Genomic DNA, 26,577 nt, shown 5'->3' with positions numbered 1-26,577 from the left:
CACCTTAATAGCATATCCTTTGCACATGCAATGATGGCACCAGTCACCCGGAAAGCAACATGTGACTTGGGACTTGTTTTCAATGGGATGGTAAAGAATTTGTGTTGTATTGTTCTCACTTGCATCTTGCTTTCGTGAGCAGGAAGTTAGATTCCCATTTATCTTTCTTTTTGAGACACTGTCCCATATAATGCAGTAATGCAGGCTGGCCTCAAACTCCTTATGAACTCCTTTTTGATGCTCCCGAGTGCTGGGACTGCAAGTGTGCACGGCCATATTGTGTTGTATCTGGTGCTGGAGATTAAACCCAGCTTCATGCATGAAAGGCAAGCACTCTACCAACTGAACTTACATCCAGCCCTATACTTTTCTTTTCTGGCTTTGTACTCGTGAACTACAAATCCCCAGAGACTGAGGACTACCCAGGAGTCCCAAGTTTTTCTCTCTGGAGTTAAAATGAAAAGTGAGAAAATCTACTACTACTCCCTAAGAGAGGAGGACTTACCACCTGCCAATAAATCACTCTTTATGTCTCCAGTAAAACATGTATCCCATGAGCCACCTGGTGGCTGGATCTGAGCTAGAACCCAGAAGCTAGCTCTGGGATCAGGTTAAGGAGAATAGGTCACAGTTGCTGGACAGTGAGGTCACAAAAAGGTTTATGTTGCCCCAGACTCCATGGGGGTGGGGCCTAGATGATAGCGGGCCCTAGAGGTCCCCCAGACTGGGGACATGGTGTGGGAAAGGCAGCGGGGACAGGGGCCTGGGGCCTGGGGAGCCAAGGGGCCTGGAGAGATGAGGGCAGGAGCAGGGAAGGGACAGTCAGGATGGTGAGAAGAAGTCGGAGACAGAAGCTGCAAAAATTGACCAGGCTGTGCAGACAGGAGGAGGGGCTCAGGGTGAGGGAGGTGGCAAAGCAAGGGAAGGGCAGGGAGTGACTGACAGCAAGAAATCTGGGGACAGGTCAAGGCACAAGGCAGGCAAGGGAGGGACGTTAACTTGAGGTCCTGCAGAGAGAAGGGATGGCTGGATTTGCTAGCATAGAGTTGGTCTTGGATGAGCCCCCAGGCAGTTCACAAAAGCAAAGCAAAGCACTTGGACAGCAGAGAAGGAAAACAGGTGTGGCCCCCACAGAACCCCTCTGCTCCCCTTACTCCTCTGGCAGGTGAAGCGCAGCTGCCCTTCTTGTAGTCTGGAGGCTGGGAATGAAAAGGAGAGAAGGAACCCTATTTCTGTTCAGCTGTTCCCCCCAGAGCTGGTGAGTCTTTAGGGTTTGGCAAGGGTTGTGAATGCAAGGCTGAGGTGCAGCCTATGACTCTCCCACCTCCTCCCTCCTCCTCCTCCACAGGTGGAACACATCGTCTCATTCCTCCCGGTCAAAGATGTTGTCGCTTTAGGCCAGACCTGCCACTACTTCCATGAAGTGTGTGATGCTGAGGGCGTATGGAGACGCATCTGTCGAAGGCTCACTCCACGCATCCGTGACCACCGCTCTGGTGCTCGGCCCTGGAAGAGAGCTGCCATTCTTAACTGTACACTTCCCCTCAGTAACAACTTCTCCTAGCCTCTGTCCTTCCTTATTCTGGAAACTTCCTTCTCTGTCAAGTTGCCTGGTAATCTTTGCACCCCCTGGCAACCTTTTCTTTAGAGGAAACTTGTTCCTCTCAAATATACTCCATGGAGTACTTCCTCCAAGGTCCTCTAGCCACCTCTGACAGATATCCAGTTCACAGCTCTAGTACCATTTCAGCCAGGTCTCCTTGCACGTGCTAAGTCTTCCAGATCTTACCCTAAAGACACCCCAGATGTGGAGTTTCTCCCTCTTTTAAATCAGAATTAACTTTGTCAGCTTTTGCATATGTGGTGTGTGTGTGTGTGTGTGTGTGTGTGTGTGTGTGTGTGTGGTGCACAAGCTAGTGCAATCACTTGTGAAGGCCAGAGGTTGACATTGGTTGGCTTCCTCTGTCCCTCTCCACCTTATTTTTTTTTTAATGTTTATTTTTATTTTATGTGTATAGGTGGTGTTTTGCCTACATGTATGTCAGTGCACAACATGCATGCAGTGCCTGTGTAAGCCAGAAGGGGGCATCAGATCATCTGGACCTGGACTGCCACGTGGGTACTGGGAACCAAACCCAGGTCCTCCAGTGCTCTTCACCACTGAGCCATCTCTAGCCCTGCCTTATGTTTTTAAACAGGCTCTCATTGAACCTTGAGCTTGCCATGATAGACAGGATGGCCAGCATGCCCTGGGAATCCTTCTGTCTCTCCCTTCCCCCTTCCCTGAAACCAATGCATACTGTCATTAAAAATATTCCATACCAGAGTTTACATGGGTGCCGGGGCTCTGAATTCAGGTCCTCATGCTTACACAGCAAATACTTTACACATTTAGCCCTCTCAGCTTTTTGTCACCTTGTAACAGTTGAGATGAAGTAATTCTCTTTTTTTCATGTTTATGTACACGGCGTATGTGTCTATATGTGTGCATGTTTGCATGTGTGTGGACACGTGCACATTGGGGTATAGGTATGTAGAGACCAAAGTTGCTATCAGGAGTCGCTGTCAGCACCCCTCCACTGTATTCAGTGGAGCCAAGTCTTTCCGTTGCACCTGAAAGTAGTCTCATTAGCTACCTTGCTCTGAGGGTCCTGCTCCCACTCCTGAGTCTCCTACTTCCGAGGCCAGAATTCCAGGCAGGCCAAGAAGCCCACCCAGTATTTATGTCTCAGCTCTGATCCTCCTGCTTGCCAGGCAAGAACTTAAGCCATCTCCCTAGGCAGAGGTGAAACAATTATCTGTTGTGGAGGCTGTCCTATTGTAAGGCAGGCGGCAGTGCCGACTCCCCAGTTATGACAGCCAGTGTCCCTGAGGGGTGACAATCACCCCAGCTTGAGAACAGGACCACTCCACTACTCCTTTCACGCACGCATAGTTTAGAGACAGCCACAGCAGAAGCGAGAGGAGATGCTTGGCCTTCCTTGGCCATTTCTCTCTCCTTTCTGCTTCGTTTCTGATAAACAGATGCTACTGGGAAGCATATGTACGGCCCTGGGGTGCTGGGTCAAAGGTAGGGCATGAATCAAGCTTTCTGTATCGGCCCAGGAAGGAGTCTGATCCCTCATCCTGGAGACAGAAATAAAGCTAAAGCTAAATAGCGGGGTGTCTGGAAAAAATCCAACCTAGCTCACCCTAGCTCTGGCTCTTCCCACTCATGTCACCTCAGCCTTGAAATCATTTCCTTCTGGTCTTTAGATACAAAGGGCCTGTATTTCCAGGCATTTGGAGGACGTCGCCGATGTCTCAGCAAGAGTGTGGCCCCCATGCTAGCCCATGGCTACCGCCGCTTCTTACCCACGAAGGACCATGTGTTCATTCTTGACTATGTGGGGACACTCTTCTTCCTCAAAAATGCTCTGGTGTCCTCCACCCTTGGCCAGATCCAGTGGAAGCGGGCCTGCCGCTATGTGGTGTTGTGTCGAGGTGCTAAGGATGTGAGTAGGGAATTCTGGGTGCTGAGAACCCACCTCAATGGTCCTGAGTGGTCTCTCCTTTAGGGAGGGATGTTAGGACATCTGCCCTCTCTTAGGGAACCTGAAAGCAATCCATTTCTCTGTCATTTGCTTGTGGTTTTTTTTGTTTGTTTTGTTTTGTTTTTTGGTGCCAGGAATTGAACCCAGGACCTCATACATGCTAGGCAAGTATTCTCTCACTGAGTTAGATCACCAATTCTAAATAAGCTCCCATTTCTTAGCCCTGGGCCCAGTCATCTCATTTCCCATCCCATGATCCACTTGCTCTAGCTTTATCCCATTCAGAGTCTCTAGATTCCAGACAGCCTCACCTTGTTCCACAGTTTGCCTCCGACCCAAGATGTGACACAGTTTACCGTAAATACCTCTATGTTTTGGCCACTCGGGAGCAGCCACCAGTGGTGGGCACCACCGGCAGCCGGGCCTGTGACTGTGTGGAGGTCTACCTGCAGTCCAGTGGGCAGCGGGTCTTCAAGATGACATTCCACCACTCCATGAGCTTCAAGCAGATCGCGCTAGTGGGCCAGGAGACCCAGCGGGCTCTACTGCTCCTCACAGGTGCGACCCACAAAGCAGTGGTTTGCAAATATCTAGTAGATTCTTCAGGAGCTGCTCCAGGGGAGAGCAAGAGAGGGGCCTGGCAGAGAGGGTTCTACCTTCTCATGCTCCAGCTCTCAACCACAGAAGTTCTAGAATTCTGCATAGAATTTCAGATAAAGGTCCTTCTCAGGCTGGGGGTGTAGATCAATTTACATGAAGCAGCAGGTTTAACCCCTGGCGCCGTATAAAGTGGGTATAGATACACGCCTATACTCCCAGTATTTGGAAGGTGGAGGCAGGAGAATCGAGTTCAAGGTTATTCTTAAGCTACAGAGTTTGAGACCAGTCTACGTAACACAGGAGTGCTGAGTAGATGGGACAGTGGGCAAAAGACTTGCAACAAGCATGGGGATGTGAGCTTGGATTCCCAGAGCCAACCTAAGTCTAGACACAGTAGTGCAAGTCGCTAATCCTAGCACTCATACGGTGTGACTCAAGATGGAGACCGGAGGCTCCCAGAAGCCGGCAGGCCAGCTAGTCTGCCATGTGTAGTGGTAGTGGTAAGACTCCCACTCAAACAACGTAGCTGGCGAGGAGCCTCCTGCACGTGCACTGTGCATGGGAGCCCACGCTATTACAACAGTTTCTTAATTGTTTGGAAATCACTGCTCTAGTGAGTATCTGATTTTAAAATCTGATCCCCTCCTAACCTGCATGCCAGGCACTTTACTTTATACCCCAAGCTGTCCCCTCCCCACTTCTCCAGTGTCCTCTATAATTGACAGCACCCTCCTTAAGACTGAGACCCTGTGGACTTCCGAATGCCAGGCGGGAACCTAAATGCCCAGGCTTCATTCTTCCCAACACTCAAATTAAGAGTCTGCAACATCTAATCACTAGGTTTGCTCTCCACTAGTCTCTCATGCTGAAGTACCTCCGTGTTGTGTTTTCAGGGTTGAGGGCTGGGGGCTGGAAGCCATTCTCTTCTTCTTCTTTTTTTTTTTTTTTTTTTTTTTTTTCTTTTTTCTTTCTATTTTAAAAATTTTCGAGAGGGTTTCTCTGTGTAGCCTTGGCTATCTCAGAACTCACTCTGTAGACAGGCTGGTCTTGAACTCAGAGATCTGCCTGCCTCTGCCTCTCAAGTGCTGGGATTAGAGGCGTGTGCCACCACTGCCCAGCTCTTTTTCTTATTTTATTTTTGTTGTTGAGACAGAGCCTCCCTATGTAGTTCAGTCCTGGCTGTCCTGGAACTTACTATGTAGCTCGACCAAACTGTTCTTTAACTCACAGAGTTCTGTTTGCCTCTGCCCCCTACATGCTGAAAGTAAAAGCATGTGTCACCATACTTTATCCCCCTCCCCCCTCCCGTCCCGTGTGTGTGTGTGTGTGTGTGTGTGTGTGTGTGTGTGTGTGTGTGTGTAGGTCAGAGGACAACTTGCAGGAGTCGTTTTCTCTTTCTACGGTGGGTTTCAGCAGGTTGTCAGGCTTGCACAATGTGTTTTTACCTATGTAGTTATCTCATTGAGCCTCTACCTTCTCTTGACACTCTAGGGGCAGTGTTTCTGTTGAGTGTCCCATGGGATGTCAATCTGGGTATTGATGAATCCTTTCCTCCATGGAATTGTATGCGTCCCTTCATGTCCCCAGATGAAGGGAAAATCTACTCCTTGATAGTGAATGAGACCCAGCTGGACCAGCCACGCTCCTACACAGTACAGCTGGCCCTCAGGAAGGTGTCTCGATGCCTGCCTCACCTTCGTGTGACCTGCATGGCTTCCAACCAGAGCAGCACCCTCTATATCACGGGTAAGAAGCACCTCCCAGGACTGGGGAGAGGGCTCCATAGGTAAAATTACTAGTTGTGTAAGGCTGAGGATAAGTTCAAGTCCCCAGAACCCACATAGAGCTGGATCCAGACAAACGTTTGCAATCCCAAAGGCAGAGAAGGGGATTCCCTGTGGGCCAGCCAGTCTGCCATCAAAACAGCAAGAGACCCTCCCTCAAACAAGGTGGAAGGCATAGACAAACACCGAGGTTGTCCTCTGACTTTACGCTGTGGCACATAAATGCCAATACCTCTACACGTATATCAGCGTGCCCCCCCCCCAACACACACACTGAGAAATTTAAACATTTTGGGCAGATCCAATCTTGGACAGATCTTCCACACACTGACACTCCTTAGGCATGCTGGTGAATATGGCTAGGTTCCCAGCTGTTGGAGCTGGAGTGTTGATTGAATGAGACTCCCTGCCATCTCTAAGCGCAGTTTGTCACCACAGGTGGGGCATTGTCCCTAGGAAATGGGTGCCCAAAGCTGCCTTTGAGCTGAGGGCTCCCGACCCCCCCCAGACCAGGGGGGAGTGTATTTTGAGGTGCATACCCCAGGGGTGTATCGTGATCTCTTTGGGACCCTTCAAGCCTTTGACCCTCTGGACCACCAGATGCCGCTTGCTCTGTCCCTGCCTGCCAAGGTAGGATGCTGGTATGGAGAGGTTGGTGGGCAGTTAGCATGGTGTGGAGCAGAGGGCTGGGCTCTAGGGACTGGAGGAATAGATCTGGGTGGGACAGAGGGACTCAGGGAGAGGAGGTCAGATGGGATCAGTTAGGGGACAGTTCTGGAACTGAGTTTCCTGAGAATGGAGTGCTCATATGCTCTTTCTGTCTTAATCTCCTTAGGTCCTATTCTGTGCTCTCGGCTACAATCATCTTGGCCTAGTGGATGAATTTGGCCGGATCTTTATGCAGGGAAATAACAGATATGGGCAGTTGGGAACGGGAGACAAAATGGACCGAGGGGAACCCACACAGGTGAGGGTGTTTCCTGGCAACGCTCATCCAATCTCCTAACCCAGCATCTAGCTACTTTTCCATACCACTTTCTCTCCCCTTGGCAAGGCTAAGCCCATCATATTAACACTCATGCTGTAGCTGCCGGTCTCATCCAGGGCTGGCCCCAGAAGGTCTGTTCTGTACAATGCACACTGCGTGTGCAGAAGGAATTCAGTGATGGAGTAGGCTGGGCACCTGGGTGCGTTGAAGTACTAGAAAGGGTGAGATGAAGCCTGAGAAGAGGGCTCAGAGAGCAAACGCTTGTCATGTGAACATGAAGACTGGACTTCAGATCCACAGTACTCATGTAAAAAGCTGGACATAGCTGTGAGTGCCTAGGATGCCAGCACTGGGAGGAGGAGACTGAAGGATCCAGGGACTCGCTGGTCAGCCAGGCTAGCCAACTGATGAGCTCCACACGCAGTGGGAGACCCTGCCTCAAAAAAAAAAAAAAAAAAAAAAAAAAAAAAAGGTAGGCGGCCGGTGGTGGCGCCTTTAATCCCAGCACTTGGGAGGCAGAGGTAAGCAGATCTCTGAGTTTGAGGCCAGCCTGGTCTAGACCAGTCAGGCTTACACAGAGAAACCCTGTCGAAAACAAAACAAAACATAACGATAGAGGGCAAGTGAGGAAGATAGTTAGCACTGACCTCTGGCCTCGATATCCACATGCATGGCGCACACTCCCTAAATGCACACGTAGCTTTGAAGGGAGATGGCAGTAGGGGGGCCTGTGGGTTGAGGGGGTCGGGTGAGGCTAGAGAAAGGCATTCCATGTAATGAGGACAAGGGCAGTGATGAAGCTTACACACAAGACAGTAAAAAGACTGGTGAGGGGGGGCTGGAAAGATGGCTCAGTGGTTAAGGTCACTAGCTGCTCTTCCAGAGGAGCTGGGTTCAATTGGCAGCACCCACATGACAACTCAGAACTGTCTGTGACTCCAGTTCCTGGGGATATGACACCTTTACACCAGTGCACAAAAAATAAATTATTAAAAAAGAAAAATAAAAGACTGGTCAGATGGATAGATGTACCGCAGTGGTAGAGCACTTGCTTAGCATGCGCAAGACCCTAAACAAAAAAAGTAGGAGAGGAAGAGAAGGAAGCAGAAGAGAGCAAGTTCCAGGACAGCCAGGCCTACACAGAGAAGCCCTGTCCTGAAAAACCACACACACACACACACACACACACACACACACACACACACACACACACAAGCAAACAAACCTGAGACAGAGTAGCACATGTAGGCAGTAGGGTTTAATTGGTGGAATGCTTGCCTGGCATGTGTGAGACCGAGTTTCATCCCTGGCACTACGAAAACCAGGCATGATCCCAGCGGTTGATATGTGGAGAAAGGAGGATCAGGGGTTGATGCCATCCTCTGTTATGAGTGGGTTTTCCCTGCCGGTCTGGTCCCACCGCCACACCAGCCCCAAATAAAACACAGAGATTTGTATTAGATACAAAGCTGTTGGCCAGTTGCTAGTGTTTCTTATTGGCTAGCTCTGTCTTAAATATTAACCCATTTCTATTAATCTAAGTATTTCCACGTGGTCTTATCTAAGCGGAGAGAGGGCCCAGAGTTCTACCCTGTTGTTCCTACATCTTGAAATTCTTCCCTATTTCCTCCTCTCTTCTCCTAGTCTCCTAGTCCTGCCTATCTTGCTTTCCTATTGGCCAACAGTGTTTTTATTCATTAACCAATATGAGAAACATATACAAAATGACAACTCCCATCAATCCTCAGCTACACAATGAGTTCTAGGCCATACATGTGTCCTGTCTTAGTTACTGTTCTATTGCTGTGAAGAGAGACCATGACTAAGGCAACTTTTTATTTATTTATTTATTCAGGACAGGGTTTCTCTATGTAGCCCCAGCTGTCCTGGAACTTGCTCTGTAGACAAGGTTGTCCTCAAACTCAGAGATCCACCTGCCTCTGTCTCTCAAGTGACAGGATTAAAGGCCTGGGCCACCACCACCAAAGCAACATTTTTTTTTTTTTTTTTTTTTTTTTTTGGTTTTTTGGTTTTTTGAGATAGGGTTTCTCCGTAGCTTTTGGGGCCTGTCCTGGAACTAACTCTATAGACCAGGCTGGCCTTGAACTCAGAGATCTGCCTGCCTTTGCCTCTCAAGTGCTTGGATTAAAGGCATGCATCACCACCACCTGGCTTTCAAGGCAACTCTTATAAAGGAAGCATTTAATTTTGGAGGATCAATCCGTGATCATGATGGGAGGCAGGGGGCATGGTGCTGGAGCAGTAGCTGAGAACTTTATATCCTGGTCCACAGGCAGATAGAAGAGGGGGTATAGAGAAAGAGAGAGGGGACTGATCCACAGGCAGCAGGCAGAGAGAAACTGGGTGTGGGTGTGGGGGGGGGATAGGCCTTGCATGGATTTTTGAAAGCTCACACCCATCCTCAGTAACACACTTCCTGCAAGGCCACACCTTTTAACTCTTTAACCCTTTCCAAACAGTTCCACTCCCTGGTGATTAGGCATTCAAACATATGAGCCCACGGAGGCCATTCTCATTGCCACCAGCACATGACCCTCTCCCACAATCAACAGCTGTGGAAAAGGTTCATCAGGCAACAGCTTGCTGGAAGGAGAGAACTGTATGCAGAAGTTGTCCTCTGCCCTTGACAGTGTGCTATGTACACTTGCATCACACACAAACAAATGTAATAAAAAAAAATTAAACAAACAAAAACTGGTTTTTTAAATCATTGATTTATTTTTATTTTATGTTCAATGGTGTTTTGCCTGCATGTCTGCCTGTGTGAGGGTATCAGATCCCCTGGAACTGGAGTTATAGTCAAGTGAGCTGTCATGTGGGTGCTGGAGTTTGAACCCCAGACCTCTGGAAGAGAAGTCTTAACCACTGAGCCATCTCTCCAGCCCAAAAACATTTTTTGAGAAAACTCTCATTTTAATCCTCCTGTTTCCCCATGCCTGGCTAACTTCTCAATTGTTACTTGCTGTTTTTGTTTTTTAAATTAAAGATGCATTTATTTGCTTATGTTATACTGTATATTATACATGCAAGAATGCACGTGTGTCCATACAAACATGTGTGCAGGTACCCAGAGAAGCCAGAAGAGGGCATCAGGACTTGTCTTTAAGGAAGAGCATATTTCCTGAGGAACAAGACACAAAGTTTTTACCAAGTACCAGAAGCCATGTAGTCAGGCTTTGAGGGCTTTGTGGATACAGGAAGGAACAGATAGCTGCCAGCTTGCAGAGCAGAGCAGATGACCTGGGACAGGACCCTCTTTTCTTCCAACTCCCAGGACTGCACTTTGCCCCAAGCCTTCCAGGCAACCTTCTCTAACCTGGAGCCTCACCCTCACCTCGCCCCCACCCCCATCCCACCCCAGTCCTTGAGGATTCCCACCTTAAAGCCCCTGACCATTTTGTCTGTCTGTCCTCAGGTTCGTTATCTACACCGGCCCATTGCCCTGTGGTGTGGCCTCAACCATTCCTTGGTGCTGAGTCAGACCTCGGATTTCAACAAGGAGCTGCTGGGGTGCGGTTGTGGGGCTGGAGGCCGCCTTCCTGGCTGGCCCAAGGGGAGTGCCTCCTTCGTCAAGCTACATATCCAGGTCAGAGCAGGGCCAGGCAAGCGGATATACAGGGAGGGTGGAGCAGTAGTGCCAGGTGGCCCTCAGGACTAGAGCCAGGACTTACCTCCCTCTCTCAAAAAGTCTCACAAATGTATCTGGGAGGGGTCGTGCCAGGAAGAGCCTGTGGAGGGCAGAGGACAACTGTGAAAGTCGGTTCTCTCCTTCCTTGTTGGTCACCAAGTTTGGCAGCAAGGTGAACCATTTCATTGGACTCCCTTTTTTTCAAGTAGATTCTCACTGTGTAGCCCAGGCCTGCCTTAAACGGTCAGTTTTCCTGGCTCCCCTGTGTTACCATGCCCAGCTTGTTCCTGGGAGCCCTGCAAGGCACCGCTGTTTCCATCTGCCCTGTACCATGAAATCTCCTTTTCCTGCCCCACACACTACTCCCTGCTGTCTCCTTAGCTGACCCTGCTGGCTTTATCCAAGCACAAGGTCCTGGGACATAGCAAGCTGACGCCCACCTGCTGCCTGAGAGGGGTCAACATAGCATCAGGCTTAGCTGGCGCCCTGGAAGCCTGGCAGTGTTAAGCCTCCCTCAGTCCCCCTTCTCTCCTCTAAGGTCCCCTTGTGTGCCTGCTCCCTGTGCTCCACCAGAGAGTGTCTCTATATGCTGTCCAGCCACGACATCGAACAATGCCCAGTCTATCGAGACCTGCCAGCCAGCAGGGTGGGGGGAAGCCCTGCACCTACTCTGGGGGCTGGAGGCCCCCAAGATCCTGGGGGAACAGCCCAGGCCTGTGAGGAATACCTCAGCCAGATCCACAGTTGCCCCACGTTGCAGGACCGAATGGCCAAGATGAAGGAGATTGTGGGCTGGATGCCCTTGATGGCAGCCCAGAAAGATTTCTTCTGGGAGGCACTGGACATGCTGCAGAAGACTCCTACTGGGAATGGCCCGGGCACCTCAACCCCTGAGAGCTGACCTTGCCTCTTAGCCTTTATTCCTGAAGGAAATGAGGCCCTGCGCTAGGGGCTAAGGAGAGATGGAGTGGCAAACAAGATTGTGTGTACATGGTGGTGGGGTGGTGGGGTGGGAGGTGGGTTGAGTTGTGGGGAGTAGTGCTGGACATGCCAGGGTAAGGTAGGAAATTCTTTTTTAAATGTTTGGGGGGCTGCCCCGGAGGGGCCCCCAACCTGACTATCATGGACGAGAAATTTGATGGACAATAGAATAAAAGGCTAAAGGAAGGCCTGTTTTGAAACCCTGGGGCCTTATGGGAGACAAGGGGTGGAGGGTGCCCTGGCTGGCGAGAGAAGAAAGACAGTGGGAGAGAGCCCCAGCTGTTGGTTTACTGAGAAGTGCCAACACCCCGACTCACTCCAGAAAGCTCACGTTGTCTTTCTGATGTGCAGATTGGGCCTGGTCTTGTGGAATAACTCGGTTGACAAAGCTTATTTTCCCAGTTTGGAGCCTCCGCTGGGTCTGGAACCTTAACTCGAGTCTGCTCATTTTGTTTGTGACAGAGCCTCACTGTGTGGCCCATGCTGACCTTTAATCATCCTGACTCCATATCCAGAGTGCTAGGATTACAGGTGTGCCGTCCTCATACCTGGATCAGCCCAGGAATCTAATCTTTACCTCTACTTCTGGAAGTACCTCACCCTAGCCCTGAGCCCTCCAAAGTCAGCAGCCTGTTCTCTGACTGTTGTTTTCCAAGCCCAGCCTCTCCCGTCTGTTCCCTTACCTTCTGCTCCTTCCCCTCTTCACCCAGGGAAAGGGATACTCCATGCTTTCCTTAGCCCTTCTCCAGTACCTTAAAATAGTTGGAAGAGAAAATAAGGGGTCAGAATGTTCCTGCCTTGGCCTGATCTGGGCCAGTGTTAAAGGGAAAGCCATATACTTGTGCAGAAGATCCTGGGTAAGGGGTGCAGACCTGGAACCCCAGCACTTGGGAAGCTGAGGCAGGAGGATCAAAGGTTTCAGCTAGCCAGGACTTCACGACAAGACTGTCTTAAGCAACAGCAGAAACTACCAGAAATGTGCAGTCGGACCATGGATGGCAAGAGACTCAAGAAGGACATTCCCTCTTGTTGCGGAGACAGCAACAGGTGAAGAGGTCCAGTCTGCACCTGAAGGTCTATAGGAAAGACCAGGTTCTCAGGCACAGGACACAGTGGAGTTGCAGATAACATCTTCTGATGTAGATGATGTTCTCTCTGCCCCTCGTTGCTCCCAGCATCCTTTAGTCAATCAATATATGTCCAAGATCTAAAGAGGCCCCTGCAGGGACTCACCACTGTCCCAGCTGTCTCCCTGTCCCGCCTCCCCTGCTGCCCGCCCAGTTGGCCAGTCCCCACGCCCACACACCCAGGGCTGCCTCATCTGGTACCGATTATCCTGCTGCTGCTGCTGCTGCTGGTGCTGCTGCTGCTGGTGCTGATCTCAGCTGCTGCTTCCAGCACCTTCCCCCTACACAATGCTGGCTGCTGCCCTAACCTCCCTACTGGGGCCTTTCCTTGTGGCCTGGGTACTGCCTCTTGCCCAAGGCCAGACCCCCAACTACACCAGGTAGGTCTCATGTCTTTCGGATGGCTTCCAGAGGGAGCTTCGAAATGCTTGTGACTCCTGGGAGGGCTGTGCCAGTGGGTCTTGCGAGCTCTTCTGCTAGCAACCCCTTCACATTCCCATCTTCCTCCTAAGATTCATGCTCTCCCTGTCTGCTGCAGAGCCATGCTGGTCTGTCTGCTGCTTCTACTCCTTTATGACCGTTCCTCTGCCCTAAGTATCCCTTTCCACCCAGAGCCTTTCCATGGAGTTTGAACCCAGAAAGCCAAGACCTTGAACTTGTCTTTTAGCTGACATTCAGGAAATGAGATTGGGGGCAGGGCAGCAAGCAGAAAGTCAGATCTGGTCCTTATAGCTGGAACCCGGAGCAGGGCAAAGGTGGGCGCCCCTAACTGTATGTCCACTGTTGCTCCCCGCATCTCTCTTGCCCCCTCCCCCTCATGGCCTCATGGCTTGTCACATCTGGAAGTAGTTAGGCGGCTCCTGTCCTTGACTGCCTGGCAGGGCAAGGAGGGGGGTAGAGAAAGCTAGAGGACTGAGGAGGATTCCGGGAATTCCTGTCGACGTGGGGGTGGGGCCTCTAGGGGCTGGAGAGATGGCCCCATTGCCTAGCCCCACTTCCCCTGGTCCTTGGACGGGTCCCTGCCTCACAAGCTAAGGCTTTTCCCGTACATCCTCCTTATTGCCTGGGCTTTCGCAATCTGATGACCCTCTCTCCAATGGTTCTGCCTGACACCCCTTCTGTCCTCCAGACCCGTGTTCCTGTGTGGAGGGGACGTGTCGGGAGAGTCGGGTTACGTGGCAAGTGAGGGTTTCCCCAACCTCTACCCCCCAAATAAGAAGTGCATCTGGACAATCACGGTGAGAAAAAAGGCCCCTCCCGTCCTCATTGCCTTCCATCATTCTCACTGGCAAAACCCTGATAGCTCAGGGTACCCTCCCCATCACCAGCCATCACTCAGTCTGGGAAACCCTCTTCTCCCCTTTGGTCCCAAGGGTGTCAGGCTCCACAGCAGCACGGCTGTGATAACATCCTGACCTTCCCACCCCTGTGTGTGTGTGTGTGTGTGTGTGTGTGTGTGTGTGTGTGTCCCCGCTACTGGAAATAGAACTCTTAAGACATGCTAGGCCAGAATTATACCACTAAGGTACATCCCAGCCACTTTTAGGTTTTTTGTTTGTTTTTCTGTGTGTGTGTGTGTGTGTGTGTGTGTGTGTGTGTGTGTGTGTGTATGAGTGTGTGTGTTGCATGTATGTGCATACTCATACATGCATGTGTAGAGGTCAGAGTGCTATGTTGGGTATTCTAGAGTTCTACCACTCTCCACTCTATTTCCTTGAGACAAAGTCTCTAAATCTAGAGCTAGTCTAAAGGTCAGCAAGCCCCAGTGACCCTCCTGTCTCTGCCCCCCACAGGGCTAGGATTTTAGGTGTGTGTGGAGTCTTAAATGTGGCCTTTTATATGGGCTCTGGGGATTTGAACTTGAGCAAGCTCTTTTACCCACTGAGCCATTGCCCCAAGCCCCTTCACCTTTTATTTCTGAGATAGAGTCTCTGTAAATTATGGGCCATGCATTTATGGTCCTCTGGCTTCAGTTTCCCAAATAGCTGGAATCACAGATGTGCACTCAGGGTACTGAGCCCTAATTCTCTGTTTTGGGAGGCAGAGTCTCGCTGCATAGTTTAGGGTGGTCTTGCTTGAACTTTGAGGCAATCCTGATTCAGCACCTAAATCCTGGGATTACAAGTGTGAGCTGCCATACCTAGTTTAAGTCCTTTTTTTTTTTTTTTTTTTTTTTTTTTTTTGTAACAAATGCTCCTACCCCTAATTTGTTCCTGTTCTCTCCCTCTAGAGACCATAAGCCAGGAGTAGACTCCGGGCCCTCTGTGTTGCACTGGCCAGGGGCCTTTCCAGTTATGGCTTTTTCTCTAAGAAGGACTTGGGGGAGGAGGTGATGCCCACTGTTGGGGTTGTTTGGGACCTGATTCTGTGGGTTCCCTCCTTCCCATTTTATCAGGTGCCTGAGGGCCAGACTGTGTCCCTGTCCTTCCGAGTCTTCGATATGGAGCTCCACCCTTCCTGCCGCTATGATGCCCTGGAGGTCTTTGCTGGATCTGGGACCTCAGGCCAGCGACTTGGACGCTTCTGTGGCACCTTCAGGCCTGCACCTGTAGTCGCCCCTGGCAACCAGGTGACTTTAAGGATGACAACAGATGAAGGCACTGGGGGCCGAGGCTTCCTGCTCTGGTACAGCGGTCGGGCCACCTCAGGCACTGGTGAGCATCCTGGCCTCCTCTTTCCCCTCTCCTTGTCCCACCCCGGTTCAGGTCCCTACCCCTGCCCTAACCTCGACCCTCCCCAGATTATTCCCAAGAGTTAGGGCCATCATTACTCCCTTTCTTCTCACTAACCGTCCCTTCAGTCCCTCCTCCTGGTCTTCTCTCCCCCTCCCGCTCCCACCTACCCCTCTTCCAGGGCCTCCCCCAGGTGCGAGGCGGAAATGGGTCATGGACCCACGGGTGGAATGGGCGGCCTGGGGTTACTGGGACGGTGAGTAACTGCCCGCCCCCCTCCGCAATCGGGCTCCTCTGAAAGGAGTAAGGGGGCACCCTGAAGCTGGGGGACTAGGATTGCCTCATCTGGAGCCCCCTATACCCAGCTCTGGGATCCCGATTGCGGTCCCATCACCCCCTCCCGGCAGCACAAGTCTCTCTGGACTGTTTCAGGCAGAGACCTCATCAGAGGGGAGGTCACCCTCACAACCTGAGAGCTCTCTAGCCTGCTTAAGAGGATTCTTCTGCTAGGCCGGGACGGAGAGATGGGATCTCCTAGGGGAAGAGGCGTGGTGTGGCGGCGGGTTGGGGAGGGACCAGAAGGGATCCATTCAATCTTTCCTCTCTGTTGGGCGCCCCAGCCCTGTCTTCCCAGGCATTTGCTGACCCACCCCCTTTGCCATTCCCCTTTCTTGTTCCCTCATCTTGAGACCCAGACTTCCTAGATGCCTGCCAGCTCCCAGGCTAGAGCTCTCTACTCTAGCTGACCGAGGGTCTCCACCGGCCCCCACCCGGTCCCTCTCTCCCCTTCTCAGAGCACCAGTTTTGCGGGGGGCGGATGGAGAAGGCCCAGGGAACCCTGACCACGCCCAACTGGCCTGAGTCGGATTACCCCCCAGGCATCAGCTGTTCCTGGCACATCATTGTACCTTCAGACCAGGTACTGACCCTCTTGACCAGGTCACCCACTAGGTACCAGGCAGCATCCTTAAAGCAGATAGACAGCACAATTGAACTTCTGTGTCCTGATCCCTAAGCTTACCCCGGTAGAGACCAAAACCAGACCCAGACCAGATCACAAGCAAGCAAAATGACAAATGCGACTGCGCGACTGCTGGCCTTAGGGGGAGGGAAGTGTGTGGGCCTGATGGGAACTATGTGCTGTAGTCATGGGGTGCAGCCCTACCCATTGGGACTGAGCTAAGATGCACTTGGCCTTGCCCACCAGGTCAAAGGTTGCTCCTTGTAGGGTGCCTGTGTGCGGTGTATGTGTGCATGCGTGCGTGTGTGCGTGCGCGTGTATGTGTGTGTGTGTGTGTGCGCGCGCGCGTGTGTTACCCTTAGGCTTGCAGTGTGAAAACGTTAAGGAGGGAACAAGGAGACTACTGGTGCTACTACCAAGTACTCCTGGGGCTGAAGAGGTGCAGGGCAGTATCTGGTCCACCTTGGCCTGTCCTGCTACGCAGCCAATGCCTCTACCAGGTGATCATGCTAACCTTTGGGAAGTTCGATGTGGAGCCTGACACGTACTGCCGCTATGACTCTGTCAGCGTGTTCAACGGAGCTGTGAGTGATGACTCGAAGAGGCTGGGGAAATTTTGTGGAGACAAGGCCCCTAGGTGAGGGATGGATCCTTGCTGGGCACTGTTGGGGCTAACTCATCCCTAAGTGAATAGCTGTCAAGGGCATGCAGGGTTGTGGAGAGGCTCAGCTGACTGGGCAAGATCTGAGCTCCAGGGTTCCAAACCATTGGTCTGAACAAGTATAGGAGCTGGCAAAAGTTTAGTGTCTTCTGGTGTCTACAGAGCCTCAAGGGCCTGGGGTGTCAGAGGACTAATTTAAGGTTGGCCACTGGGGACAGAACAGGCCTCACAGTCTTCCTCAGCCAGTTCTCCTCTGCCCACTGCAGCCCCATCTCTTCTGAAGGGAATGAGCTCTTGGTCCAATTTGTATCGGATCTCAGTGTCACCGCAGATGGCTTCTCGGCTTCCTACAAGACCCTGCCACGGGATGCCGTGGAAAAGGAGCTAGCTCCAAGGCCAGGGGAGGATGTGAGGCTTGGTTCCCAGTCCCGCTCTGACCCAAACACAGGAACTGGGCCCAAAGTCAAACCACCCAGCAAGCCTAAATCCCAACCTGCAGAGAAACCCAAGGTCTCCCCTGATACCCAGGAGACTCCAGCAGCCCCGGGTGAGTGTGGAAAAGTGGAAGGAGGTGCTGGAGAAGAGGGGTCAGTGGTTAAGAGCACTGGCTGCTCTTTCAGGGGACCCAGGTTTGATTCCCAACACTCATGTGGCAGCTGACAACCATCAGTAATTCCAGATAACATTCAGGCAAAACACCCATATACATAAAATAAAAAAGTGGAAGAAGGGGGCATGGATTAAGGAAGCACTAAGTTCTTCCTTGGCTCAGCATTCATTCATTCATTCATTCATTCATTCATTCATTCATTCAACACTCATTGATGCCTGCCTCCTGTCAGTGTCTGGAACTGGAGCAAGGAAGCAATGTTGTATGGAGCTCTGAGTTTCCATCTATACGGCTGTTGCAACTTCAGAGGTGACTAGCTAGGGCAGGGTTTGCGAAGACTCTCCCAGTGAGGACTGAAGGCATGGCTCAGTGGTAGGTCTTTCCTAGTATTCTCCCAATAATGGGCTGGAAGTGCTGCTCAGTTGTAGAATATCTGTCCCAGAATCCTCTAGTGGCAGGTGCTTGTCTAGAATCCTCCAGGGAGGGCCAAAGGGTGGGGCTCAGGTGTAGGGTACCTAGCACACACCAGACTCTGGCTCCATTGCTAGCACTGCAAATAACAGGACAAATAGGCAAGGCAAATGGTCCTGTCTGTCCCCCAAAGCAGCACTGTCTCTCCTAGATGCACCCAGCGTCACCTGTCCAAAGCAGTACAAGCGGCTAGGCACCTTGCAGAGCAACTTTTGTGCCAGTAGTCTGGGTAAGACTCTCCATCCTGCCTTCCGGACTCCCCACACCCTCATCCAAGTCCAGCCCTAGCCACTTGACTCTTATCTCTCATCCCCGTCCTTCCACAGTGGTGACTGGAACAGTCAAGACCATGGTCCGAGGCCCAGGGGAGGGACTCACTGTCACCATCAGTCTCCTTGGTGTTTACAAGAGCAGAGGACTGGACCTGCCCTCTCCACCCAGTGACACCTCTCTGAAGCTCTATGTGCCCTGCAGGCAGATGCCCCCCATGAAGAAAGGTAAGGGGCGTGGGAAATGGGTGGGTACTGAGCACACTGTAATCATAACGGTGCAAGATCTGATCAAGTTGTCACAAATCTTACTAACTTGAGCTCTCAATCCCCCCTTCCCCTCCAGGAGCCAGTTATCTGCTGATGGGTCAGGTGGAAGAAAGCAGAGGGCCCATCCTCCCTCCAGAGAGCTTTGTGGTTCCCTACAAGCCCAACCAGGACCAGATCCTCAATAACCTAAGCAAGAGGAAGTGTCCCTCCCAACCTAGGCCAGCTGCCTGAGGTCCGAGCCAGATGCAACCTCCGTGTATGGTGCTCTCATCCAAATAAATGTTCCTAACTCAGGAAAGGATCATATATCAGTTCTATGGTTGTATGTGGGGGTATGTATCTTGCATTTCAGAACACTTTTTTGTTTGAGGATGAACCTGGGCTTACACAAGCTAGGCAAGTGCTCAATCTACAGCTGAAGATGCTACTGTATCTTCAACCTTCAGAATACTCTTCTAATTACATATGGTAGGGAGCCAGGTGGTGGTGGATTCCTTTAATCCTAGTCCTTAGGAGGTGGAAGCAAGTGGATATCTGAGTTCAAGGCCACCCTGGTCTGCATAGCAAGTTCCAGGACATCCAGTGCTACACAGAGAAACCCTGTCTTGAAAACACAAAAACAAACAAACAAACAAAAGAATATATAGTAAGGGCCAGCAAGCTGGCTCAGTGGGTAGAGGTACAAATACACTGTGGCACACGCAGGTGTGCACACACACTTTAATAAAACACAACAAAAGGAGAAGTTGCTTAGTAAAGTGCTCATATGGCGATTCCCAGCACCCATGAAAGTAACCAGGCACAGCAGGACGCACCTGTGACCCCAGTTCTGGGCAGGCAGAGGTAAGAGGATCCATGAGACTTGGTAGCTAGCCAATCTAGCCCAGCAAGCTTCTATTTAGGTGTCCAAACAAGATTGACTGATGAGATGGTTGCAGGGCTAAAAGCACTTGCCATTATGCCTGATGATCTGAATTCAATCAGGAAACCTGTATGGTGGGAAGAGAATGAGCTTCAACAAGTTGTTCTCTGACTTCTACACGTGCACTGTGTGATGTGTATCATGGCACATATGTTCCCACAAACATACATGATGTACCAAAAAGAGAAATTTAAGTATTACTTAAAAGTAAGTAATAAGGTGAAGAGCAACTTAGGAAAGCACCCACTGTTGACTTGTGGACACCATACTATGTGCACACACCACATACAAAATGAAAACTACAAAGTAGAAGCTGAGTATGTAGGGCTGGAAACATGGCTAATCAGAGTTCTGGCAGCTATTCCTGAGCTGGGTTTGGTTCCCAGCACCCACATGGTGGCTCTGTAATCAGTTCCAGGAGATTCAATATCTTGTTTTGACCTGTGCAGGCAGCAGCGTGCAAGTGGTCACAGACATACATGCAGGCAAAGCACTCATACACATAAGAATAAGCCTTAACACCTCTCTCTCTCTCCTCTCTCTCTCTCTCTCTCTCTCTCTCTCTCTCTCTCTCTCACACACACACACACACACACACACACACACACCAGAAATCCCAAGTAAAAGCTGAATGTGTGCTCCTGTAATCACAATATGTGGGAGGTGGAGGCAAGATGATCATGAGTTCAAGTCCAGCCTGGGCTACATAGTAGTTGGATGTCAAATCTGAGCTATACAAGATTGTCATGCTTTAAGACATTAGAAGGGGGGCTGGAGAGATGGGCTCAGCAGTTAAGAGTACCAACTGTTCTTCCAGAGGTCCCAGGTTCAATTCCCAGCACCTATATGGCAGCTCAAACCTTTCTGTGATTCCAGTTCCAGGGGACCCAACACCAATGCACACAAAATAAAAATAAGTTAAAATTCCCCACAAAGGTCATCTCAAAAAAAAAAAAAGCTAGAAGGGCTAGGTCATGGTGGTGCACACCTTTAACCCCAGCACTCGGGGAAGAAGCAGGTGGATCTCTGAGTTTGAAGCCAGCCCAGTTTACCAGGGCTACACAGAGAAACCTTGTCCTCATCCCCAAAAAGCAAACAAGTTAAAAGAATCTAAGTTAGATATTGCCATCCAGTGCTCCCAGAGGTGAGAAGTGGTCACTGAGGTGGCTTCTTGCCGAGCCTGACTACCTGAGTTCTCTCTTCAGGACTCACACAGTGGAAAGACAGAACCCACTCCAGCAAGTTGTCCTCTATTTCTAAAATGCACCTTACACACACACACAATATAAACAAGGCTGCAGAGATGGCTCAGTGGTTAAGAGCACTGGCTGCTCTTCCAGAGGACCCAGGTTCAATTCCAAGCACCCACATGCAGCTCACACCTGTCTGTAACTCCAGTTCCAGGGCTTCTGACACCTTCACACAGACATATATGCAGACAAAATACCAGTGCACATAAAGATAAAGTATTAATAAATAAATGAATTAATTTTTAAAATTCTAAGGATGGTTCTCAAAATAGAAGCCAGTTTCACTGTGGGCCTTTGCTCTCCAGAGTTTTTCCTCATCACATACTGTTTCCTCTGGTACCTCACTGTTCCCAATTCATTCCTCTTTCCTTTTTCTTTTTTAAGATTATTTATTATGTGTATACTGTCCTGCCGGCATGTATCCCTGCAGGCCAGAAGAGGGCACCAGATCTCACTACAGATGGTTGTGAGCCACACCATGTTGTTGCTGGGAACTGAACTCAGGACCTATGGAAGAGCAGCCAGTGCTCTTAACCCCTGAGCCATTTCTCCAGCCCCCCCCCTTTTCTTTTGTTATTGTTTTAAATAGTATTTCATTATCTTGTCTTGCACGGTCTTCAGCTTACTGTGTAGCCCAGGCTAGCCTTGAATTTGCAGTTGTTTCTCCAGTACTGGGATGGCAAGTGAGTGCCTACTCCACCCCCAAACCCCACTACCTCTTTTCCCTTTGTTTTCAAGGCAAGGTTTCTCTGTAGACCAGGCTGGCCTCAAACTCACAGAGATCCACCTGCCTCTGCCTCCCGAGTGCTGGGGTTAAAGGTATTTGCCTCTAGCTCCCCATTCCCCGCCAGCTTCTTTTTTCCTAACCACCATATTAATTACAGATAACTAGTTTTAGAAGTATGATGACCTTCCCATGGCATTTTTATACATTTGATCACATTCACCACCACTATGTCTCTTGTGCCCCATTCCTGTGGATTCTCTTCCCAAGTAGTTCTCCTGCCTTCTTAGTGGTTCTTTTTTTGTTTGTTTTGTTTTGTTTTGGTGAACTGGTAAGTTTTATTAGGGCTGCTTCCAAGAGCATAGAAAATGTAATAGTGGTTATCCCAAGAAAGAAAATGTCCCTTCCTAGCAACCATTATCCACCTATAGGGACGGGAAATCGTAAGCAACTCTTTTAAAAAGTCTTTTTCAAAAGGGCTCAAGAGATGCCTCAGAGGTTAAGAGCGTTAACTGGTCTTCCAGAGGTCCTGAGTTCAATTCCCAGCAACCACACACCATCCTCAATGAGATCTGATGCCCTCTTCTGGTGTGCAGGCAAACATGCAAAAAAAAAAAAAAAGTTTTAAAGCTTTATTCGTGTACATCGAGTGTTTTGTCTGTATGTATATGAAGGACATACCGTTAGAGGGTCAGATGAGGGCGTCGGATCCCATGAAACTGGAGTTATACGTGGCTATGAAACATTAAGTGAATGCTGGAACCGAACCTGGGTCCTTGTAACTGCGGAGCTAAGCCTTCAGCACCCCTCCCCCACCCTTTTTAAAAGTGTAACCAAAGCTGGTCGAGGCTCTTGCTTCACCCGGTTCTGTTTATTGATTACTGACTATTAACCTTACGTCATTGTGCACACGTGTTTTCTCAGGCACAAGCAGGAAGGAAAGAAAAGGGAAATGAAAAAAAAAAGTCTAGTAACTGCTGAGCTCAGAAAAATAAACTCCAGCTCGTTGCCCAGCCCCTCCTCTCCGAGTTACTATCCCACCAGTGTTGGAACTCGGGACCCGTAAAATACTAGCTCAAGATGCAGCCAATCATTAACTCCGAGAGAAGACTGTTTGGTCTTTGAAGAGGGCCAATCAGCGTACAGTTGGGCGGAAGCGAGACAGCATTGGCCAATGAGAGAGGCCGTACGGCGGAAATGCATTAAGGAACTTTCGGGAAGATGGCGCCCTTAGCCTGGAGACAAGTTGACTGGAGGAAACTTTGACTACAAGGTGATAATCGTAGGACGAGCGGCCATTCAGAGGCGCAATGCCGGAGAGGGCACAGGCCGAGCTTAAGGAGATGGGTCGGAGGCACAGCCCGGTGACATGGAGATCAGGAAGGCTCAAGAGGAAAGAGTCCGTCAGGAGACCGGAGCGGGAACGCCCGGAAGGGGCGGGGCTTACTGCACCATACCAGAAGACCCGGATTGGGAAGCGAATGGGCGGGCCAGATTTTAGCCAAGTGGGCGTGGCCATTGCGGTGCGGTTTGGAGGCGGGACCTATAGGAACCTGGGGCCCAGCTGGCAGGGGTTAGGGCTTGGGGCTGCAGGATCCACAGCTAGCGGAGTACCGAGGCGGCTGTGACACCAGGCCACGCTCTGCCACGATCTTTTCGTCCTTCGCGCCACTAGCCCTAGACTCCAAGGCCCTCTTATCCTTCTGAGATCTGCCCTCGGATGTCCGACCGCCCAGAGCCTGCATGCGCCGTGGGGCGCCCCAGGACCAGGAGCTGGTGGGTCCGGGGGCCCCTGGGCGGGGGCCCCGGGGCTCCCCTTCTTCCTCAGGACCCGTTGTCCCGGTGCTCGTCTTTCCTCCGGATCTAGTATTCAGGGCGGACCAAAGGAGTGGACCCCGACAGCTGCTGACCCTCTACAACCCCACGGGAACTGCGCTTCGCTTCCGAGGTGAAGAGATGGGCGCCTAGATCTAGGGCTCTGGGGATTGGTTGCAGTGTATGGAAGGATTGTGTGGGCTAGAGGAATTAGTTAAGTAAGAGGCAAGATGACCAGCTTTGGATCTGTAAAAATGATGTTCGTCTCTGGGGTGGCTGACAGAAGGGGCTCTGGTGACCCACCATGAGCAAAATTTGCCTAAGGACTCTTTGTGTATCTTTATCCCACAGTTCTGTGTACAGCGCCCGCCAAATATACGGTATTCGATGCAGAAGGATATGTGAAACCTCAGTCTTGCATTGACATGTGAGTGGGGAGGGTAGGGGAGCAGCCAGGCGTCTCTGCCACCTGTTGCCTTTGGGCTGAGACATTTTCACCTGTTGGCTACAGTCACTCTGGGAAAAGTTTCTGGGGGAGGAGATCTGGATTCACTTGGTTGGTTGCTTCTCACTTACTTCCTCCCAATGAGCCAGTGTGATACGGCACGTGGCCCCTGTCCCCAGCCACTATGATGTCCAGGACCGATTCCGAATTGAGCTATCAGAGGAGGGGGCTGAGGGACGTGTGGTTGGACGAAAAGACATCACCTCTGTTCTTCGGGCCCCAGCATACCCCCTGGAGCTTCAGGGACATTCTGAGCCAACGTCCAACCCAGGGCCTCCTGTGTGGACAGGACCAACCCCAGCCAGACACCTTCCAGAGAGTGAGTTGAACAGATTCTTTGTGTTTGTGGTGTTGTGCATGTGGGTTCTTGTGTGTGGGTAGGTACATGGGTTCATGTGTGTGTGCATGCCTCTGTGTGTGTGTGTGTGTAGGCCAAAGGTTAATTTTACTCAGCCTCTCTCCACTTTTATTTTTTGAGACAGAATTTCTCCCTGAACCTAAAGCACATTGATTTGGCTAGAATCTAGTATCTGCCTGTCTCCACCACCCAAAGACTGGGTTTATAGGCACACACTGCCATACCCAGGTTTTTCCGTGGGCTCTGGGGATCTGAACTCAGGTCCTCAAATATTTACACTGTCAGCCTTTTACTGAGTCATCTCTCCATGGTTCTTGGTTTTCTGTAGCACTTTACCTAGTAGCACCCGTACCTAGTCATACCAAGAAAACACTCTACTACTGAGCAGTATCCCCAGCCCCGAAGTGGGGACGAGACTCCTGAATTCTATAGGGAGAGAAGTAGTAGCATTACCCTAAAAATTGACTAAATGAGGTTTGAAGAAGTCTCTAGGTTCAGGGGTGTGTGTATGTGTAGATGTTTCTTGGTGAGGGTTTCTATCAGGTGAGCGAACATGACGACTTTACAGTTGTCCTGGTTTCCAACTTCTAATCAGAGGGACAAGTTCTTCCCTTGCTCCAACTGCAGTGGCTCTTATACGGTGCCAGCTACATCCAGTTCAATAAGAAACCTGTACTGAGCGGTCATGCTCTTCTGTGCTGGGCATGGCACAGCCCAGAACACTAGGTACGCAGTACTGAAGTCGTGGAGGGACCAGAGGACAGAGAGCTTCTTAGAGCTTCAGAACAGAGGCTCTAAGGAGGAGAGGACATCCCAGGGTACCCTTGGAGGGCGATAAAATGTAAACACAAAGGCCAGCATGATGGCACAAGCCTGAGATGCCACCATTTAGGGGATCAGAAGGAAGGAAGGAAGGATCCAGGTTCCAAGCTAGCCTGGGCTACACAGTAGGCTTTGAAAAATGGGGGTGAAGTGGGAAGATTCCTCAGTTGGTAAAGTGTTTGCTACAAAAGAATAAGGACCCGGGTTCAGTTCCCAGAACCTATGACATGGTAACATTATTTTTGAAATTCCAGTTCTGAGGAGGCAGAGACAGGCAGATCCTTGGGGCTGGCTAACTAGTCAACCAGTTTAACAGAGAAGTCCCATTGAGAGACCTCATTCCCCCCAAAACAAGCTGGAATGTTCCCGAGGAACCAAACTTGAGGTTGGCTCTGTACATAACACACATGTGTACATGTACCCACCCACTCACATCTATACACACTGAAGAAAGATAACCAAAGCCAGATATGGTATTGCACACCTGTAATTCCAGAACTTGGGAGGTAGAGACAGGAGGATCAGAAGTTCAAGACTATCCTTGGCTACCTAATGAATTTGAGGCTATCCTAGACTACATACATGTGAGTCCCTGTCTCAAACAATATACGAGCAAACCCCAAACAGAGTAACTTCATCTCCTGTGTTCATCCTGATCCCTGGCAGACCTTGGACCAGCAGAGCTCATGTCCTTCCTTTTGCAGATGCCCCCCAGCAGCTGGCCACCAGCTCCTTCCTGCTCTTCTTGCTGACAGGCATCATCTCTGTGGCCTTCCTGCTACTGCCACTGCAGGACGAGCTTGGCAGCCAGCTGCCTCAAGTCCTGCACGTGTCCCTGGGACAGAAGCTGGTGGCAGCTTATGTCTTAGGTGAGCATAGTAGAGAACTTGGGCCCACTTCCAGAGGAAGGGTGGGGAGGAAGGCTCCTGCATGCAACCTCTTTCTTTTCCCACCCCCAGGCCTCCTCACCATGGTGTTCCTCCGGACCTGAACTATCAGCTGAACCTACCCCACCCACCCTCTCCTTCGAAGGCAGGGACCTGAGGCAGCCACTGTGATGTTTGCACCTCGCCCCTTCTCCCTCTTTTCTGCCCATCCATCCGTTGTCATCCTGTCCCCACTACCAAACACCCAGGGATTTATATTCATTTTCCAAATTGAATAAAATAAGTTTTAAAAATCAAGATTGGAAATGTTGGATGCTTGTTCCTGGTGTCTCCCTTTTTTGTTTGTTTGTTTTAATTTAAATGGTGTATGCATGCATGCATGCATGCATGCGTGCTCGCACAGAGGTCTCTACGTCGTGAGTGCACATGCAAGCACAGAGATTAAAAGGCATTGAACTCAGGTCATCAGACTTGGTGGCAAGTGCCTTTACCCACTGAGCCATTATGCCAGCCCCCGAATTTTATTTTTTGAGGCTCTCACTGAACCTGGAGCTCACTGATGGGCTGGGTTCCCTGACTAGTGAATTCTACCTCCGCTTCCTAGTGCTGAGGTTACACATTCACTCAGCTGCACTGTTAATTGATAGCTTCTAGACTCACCTGGGAGACTGGCTGCTGAGCATCAAGAGGGTGATCCTAATTAGGTTCACTGAGGTGG

The 26,577-nt window shown here is 50.5% G+C and overlaps 3 protein-coding genes across 7 annotated transcripts; all 3 read left to right on the top strand.

The window, feature by feature from the left end:
- The first annotated feature begins 727 nt into the window (after window positions 1-727).
- Window positions 728-11,548, top strand: Fbxo24 (F-box protein 24). Of its 3 annotated transcripts, none has more exons than XM_051205306.1 (10): window positions 728-899; window positions 1,166-1,258; window positions 1,349-1,532; window positions 3,256-3,494; window positions 3,857-4,091; window positions 5,721-5,879; window positions 6,426-6,547; window positions 6,753-6,884; window positions 10,342-10,512; window positions 11,093-11,547. In XM_051205306.1, the coding sequence occupies exons 1-10, from the start codon at window positions 828-830 to the stop codon at window positions 11,453-11,455; spliced, it is 1,770 nt and encodes a 589-aa protein (XP_051061263.1). In that variant the 5' UTR covers window positions 728-827; the 3' UTR covers window positions 11,456-11,547. The 3 variants fall into 3 exon arrangements, with proteins under 3 accessions (XP_051061263.1, XP_051061264.1, XP_051061265.1); XM_051205307.1 differs by having other exon boundaries at window positions 731-830; window positions 11,093-11,548; XM_051205308.1 differs by lacking the exon at window positions 728-899 and having other exon boundaries at window positions 3,279-3,494; window positions 11,093-11,548.
- A 1,315-nt stretch (window positions 11,549-12,863) lies between these two features.
- On the top strand, window positions 12,864-18,877 carry Pcolce (procollagen C-endopeptidase enhancer). Of its 2 annotated transcripts, XM_051205193.1 has the most exons (10): window positions 12,864-13,042; window positions 13,792-13,900; window positions 15,058-15,316; window positions 15,516-15,590; window positions 16,129-16,253; window positions 16,796-16,932; window positions 17,223-17,503; window positions 18,189-18,266; window positions 18,364-18,534; window positions 18,653-18,877. In XM_051205193.1, the coding sequence occupies exons 1-10, from the start codon at window positions 12,951-12,953 to the stop codon at window positions 18,805-18,807; spliced, it is 1,482 nt and encodes a 493-aa protein (XP_051061150.1). In that variant the 5' UTR covers window positions 12,864-12,950; the 3' UTR covers window positions 18,808-18,877. The 2 variants fall into 2 exon arrangements, with proteins under 2 accessions (XP_051061150.1, XP_051061149.1); XM_051205192.1 differs by lacking the exon at window positions 15,516-15,590 and having other exon boundaries at window positions 12,865-13,042.
- A 3,767-nt stretch (window positions 18,878-22,644) lies between these two features.
- Window positions 22,645-26,156, top strand: Mospd3 (motile sperm domain containing 3). 2 transcript variants are annotated; one of them, XM_051205245.1, is made up of 6 exons: window positions 22,645-22,745; window positions 23,148-23,420; window positions 23,639-23,714; window positions 23,882-24,111; window positions 25,677-25,841; window positions 25,932-26,156. In XM_051205245.1, exons 2-6 carry the CDS (start codon window positions 23,216-23,218, stop codon window positions 25,961-25,963), a joined length of 708 nt encoding a protein of 235 aa, XP_051061202.1. In that variant the 5' UTR covers window positions 22,645-22,745; window positions 23,148-23,215; the 3' UTR covers window positions 25,964-26,156. The 2 variants fall into 2 exon arrangements, with proteins under 2 accessions (XP_051061202.1, XP_051061201.1); XM_051205244.1 differs by lacking the exon at window positions 22,645-22,745 and having other exon boundaries at window positions 23,123-23,420.
- Window positions 26,157-26,577: the final 421 nt, after the last annotated feature.

This window comes from Phodopus roborovskii, unplaced genomic scaffold (genome assembly GCF_943737965.1).
Source record: "Phodopus roborovskii unplaced genomic scaffold, PHOROB, whole genome shotgun sequence".
In the NCBI taxonomy this organism is placed as follows: Eukaryota; Metazoa; Chordata; class Mammalia; order Rodentia; family Cricetidae; genus Phodopus; species Phodopus roborovskii.
This window is presented reverse-complemented; position numbering and strand designations above follow the sequence as displayed.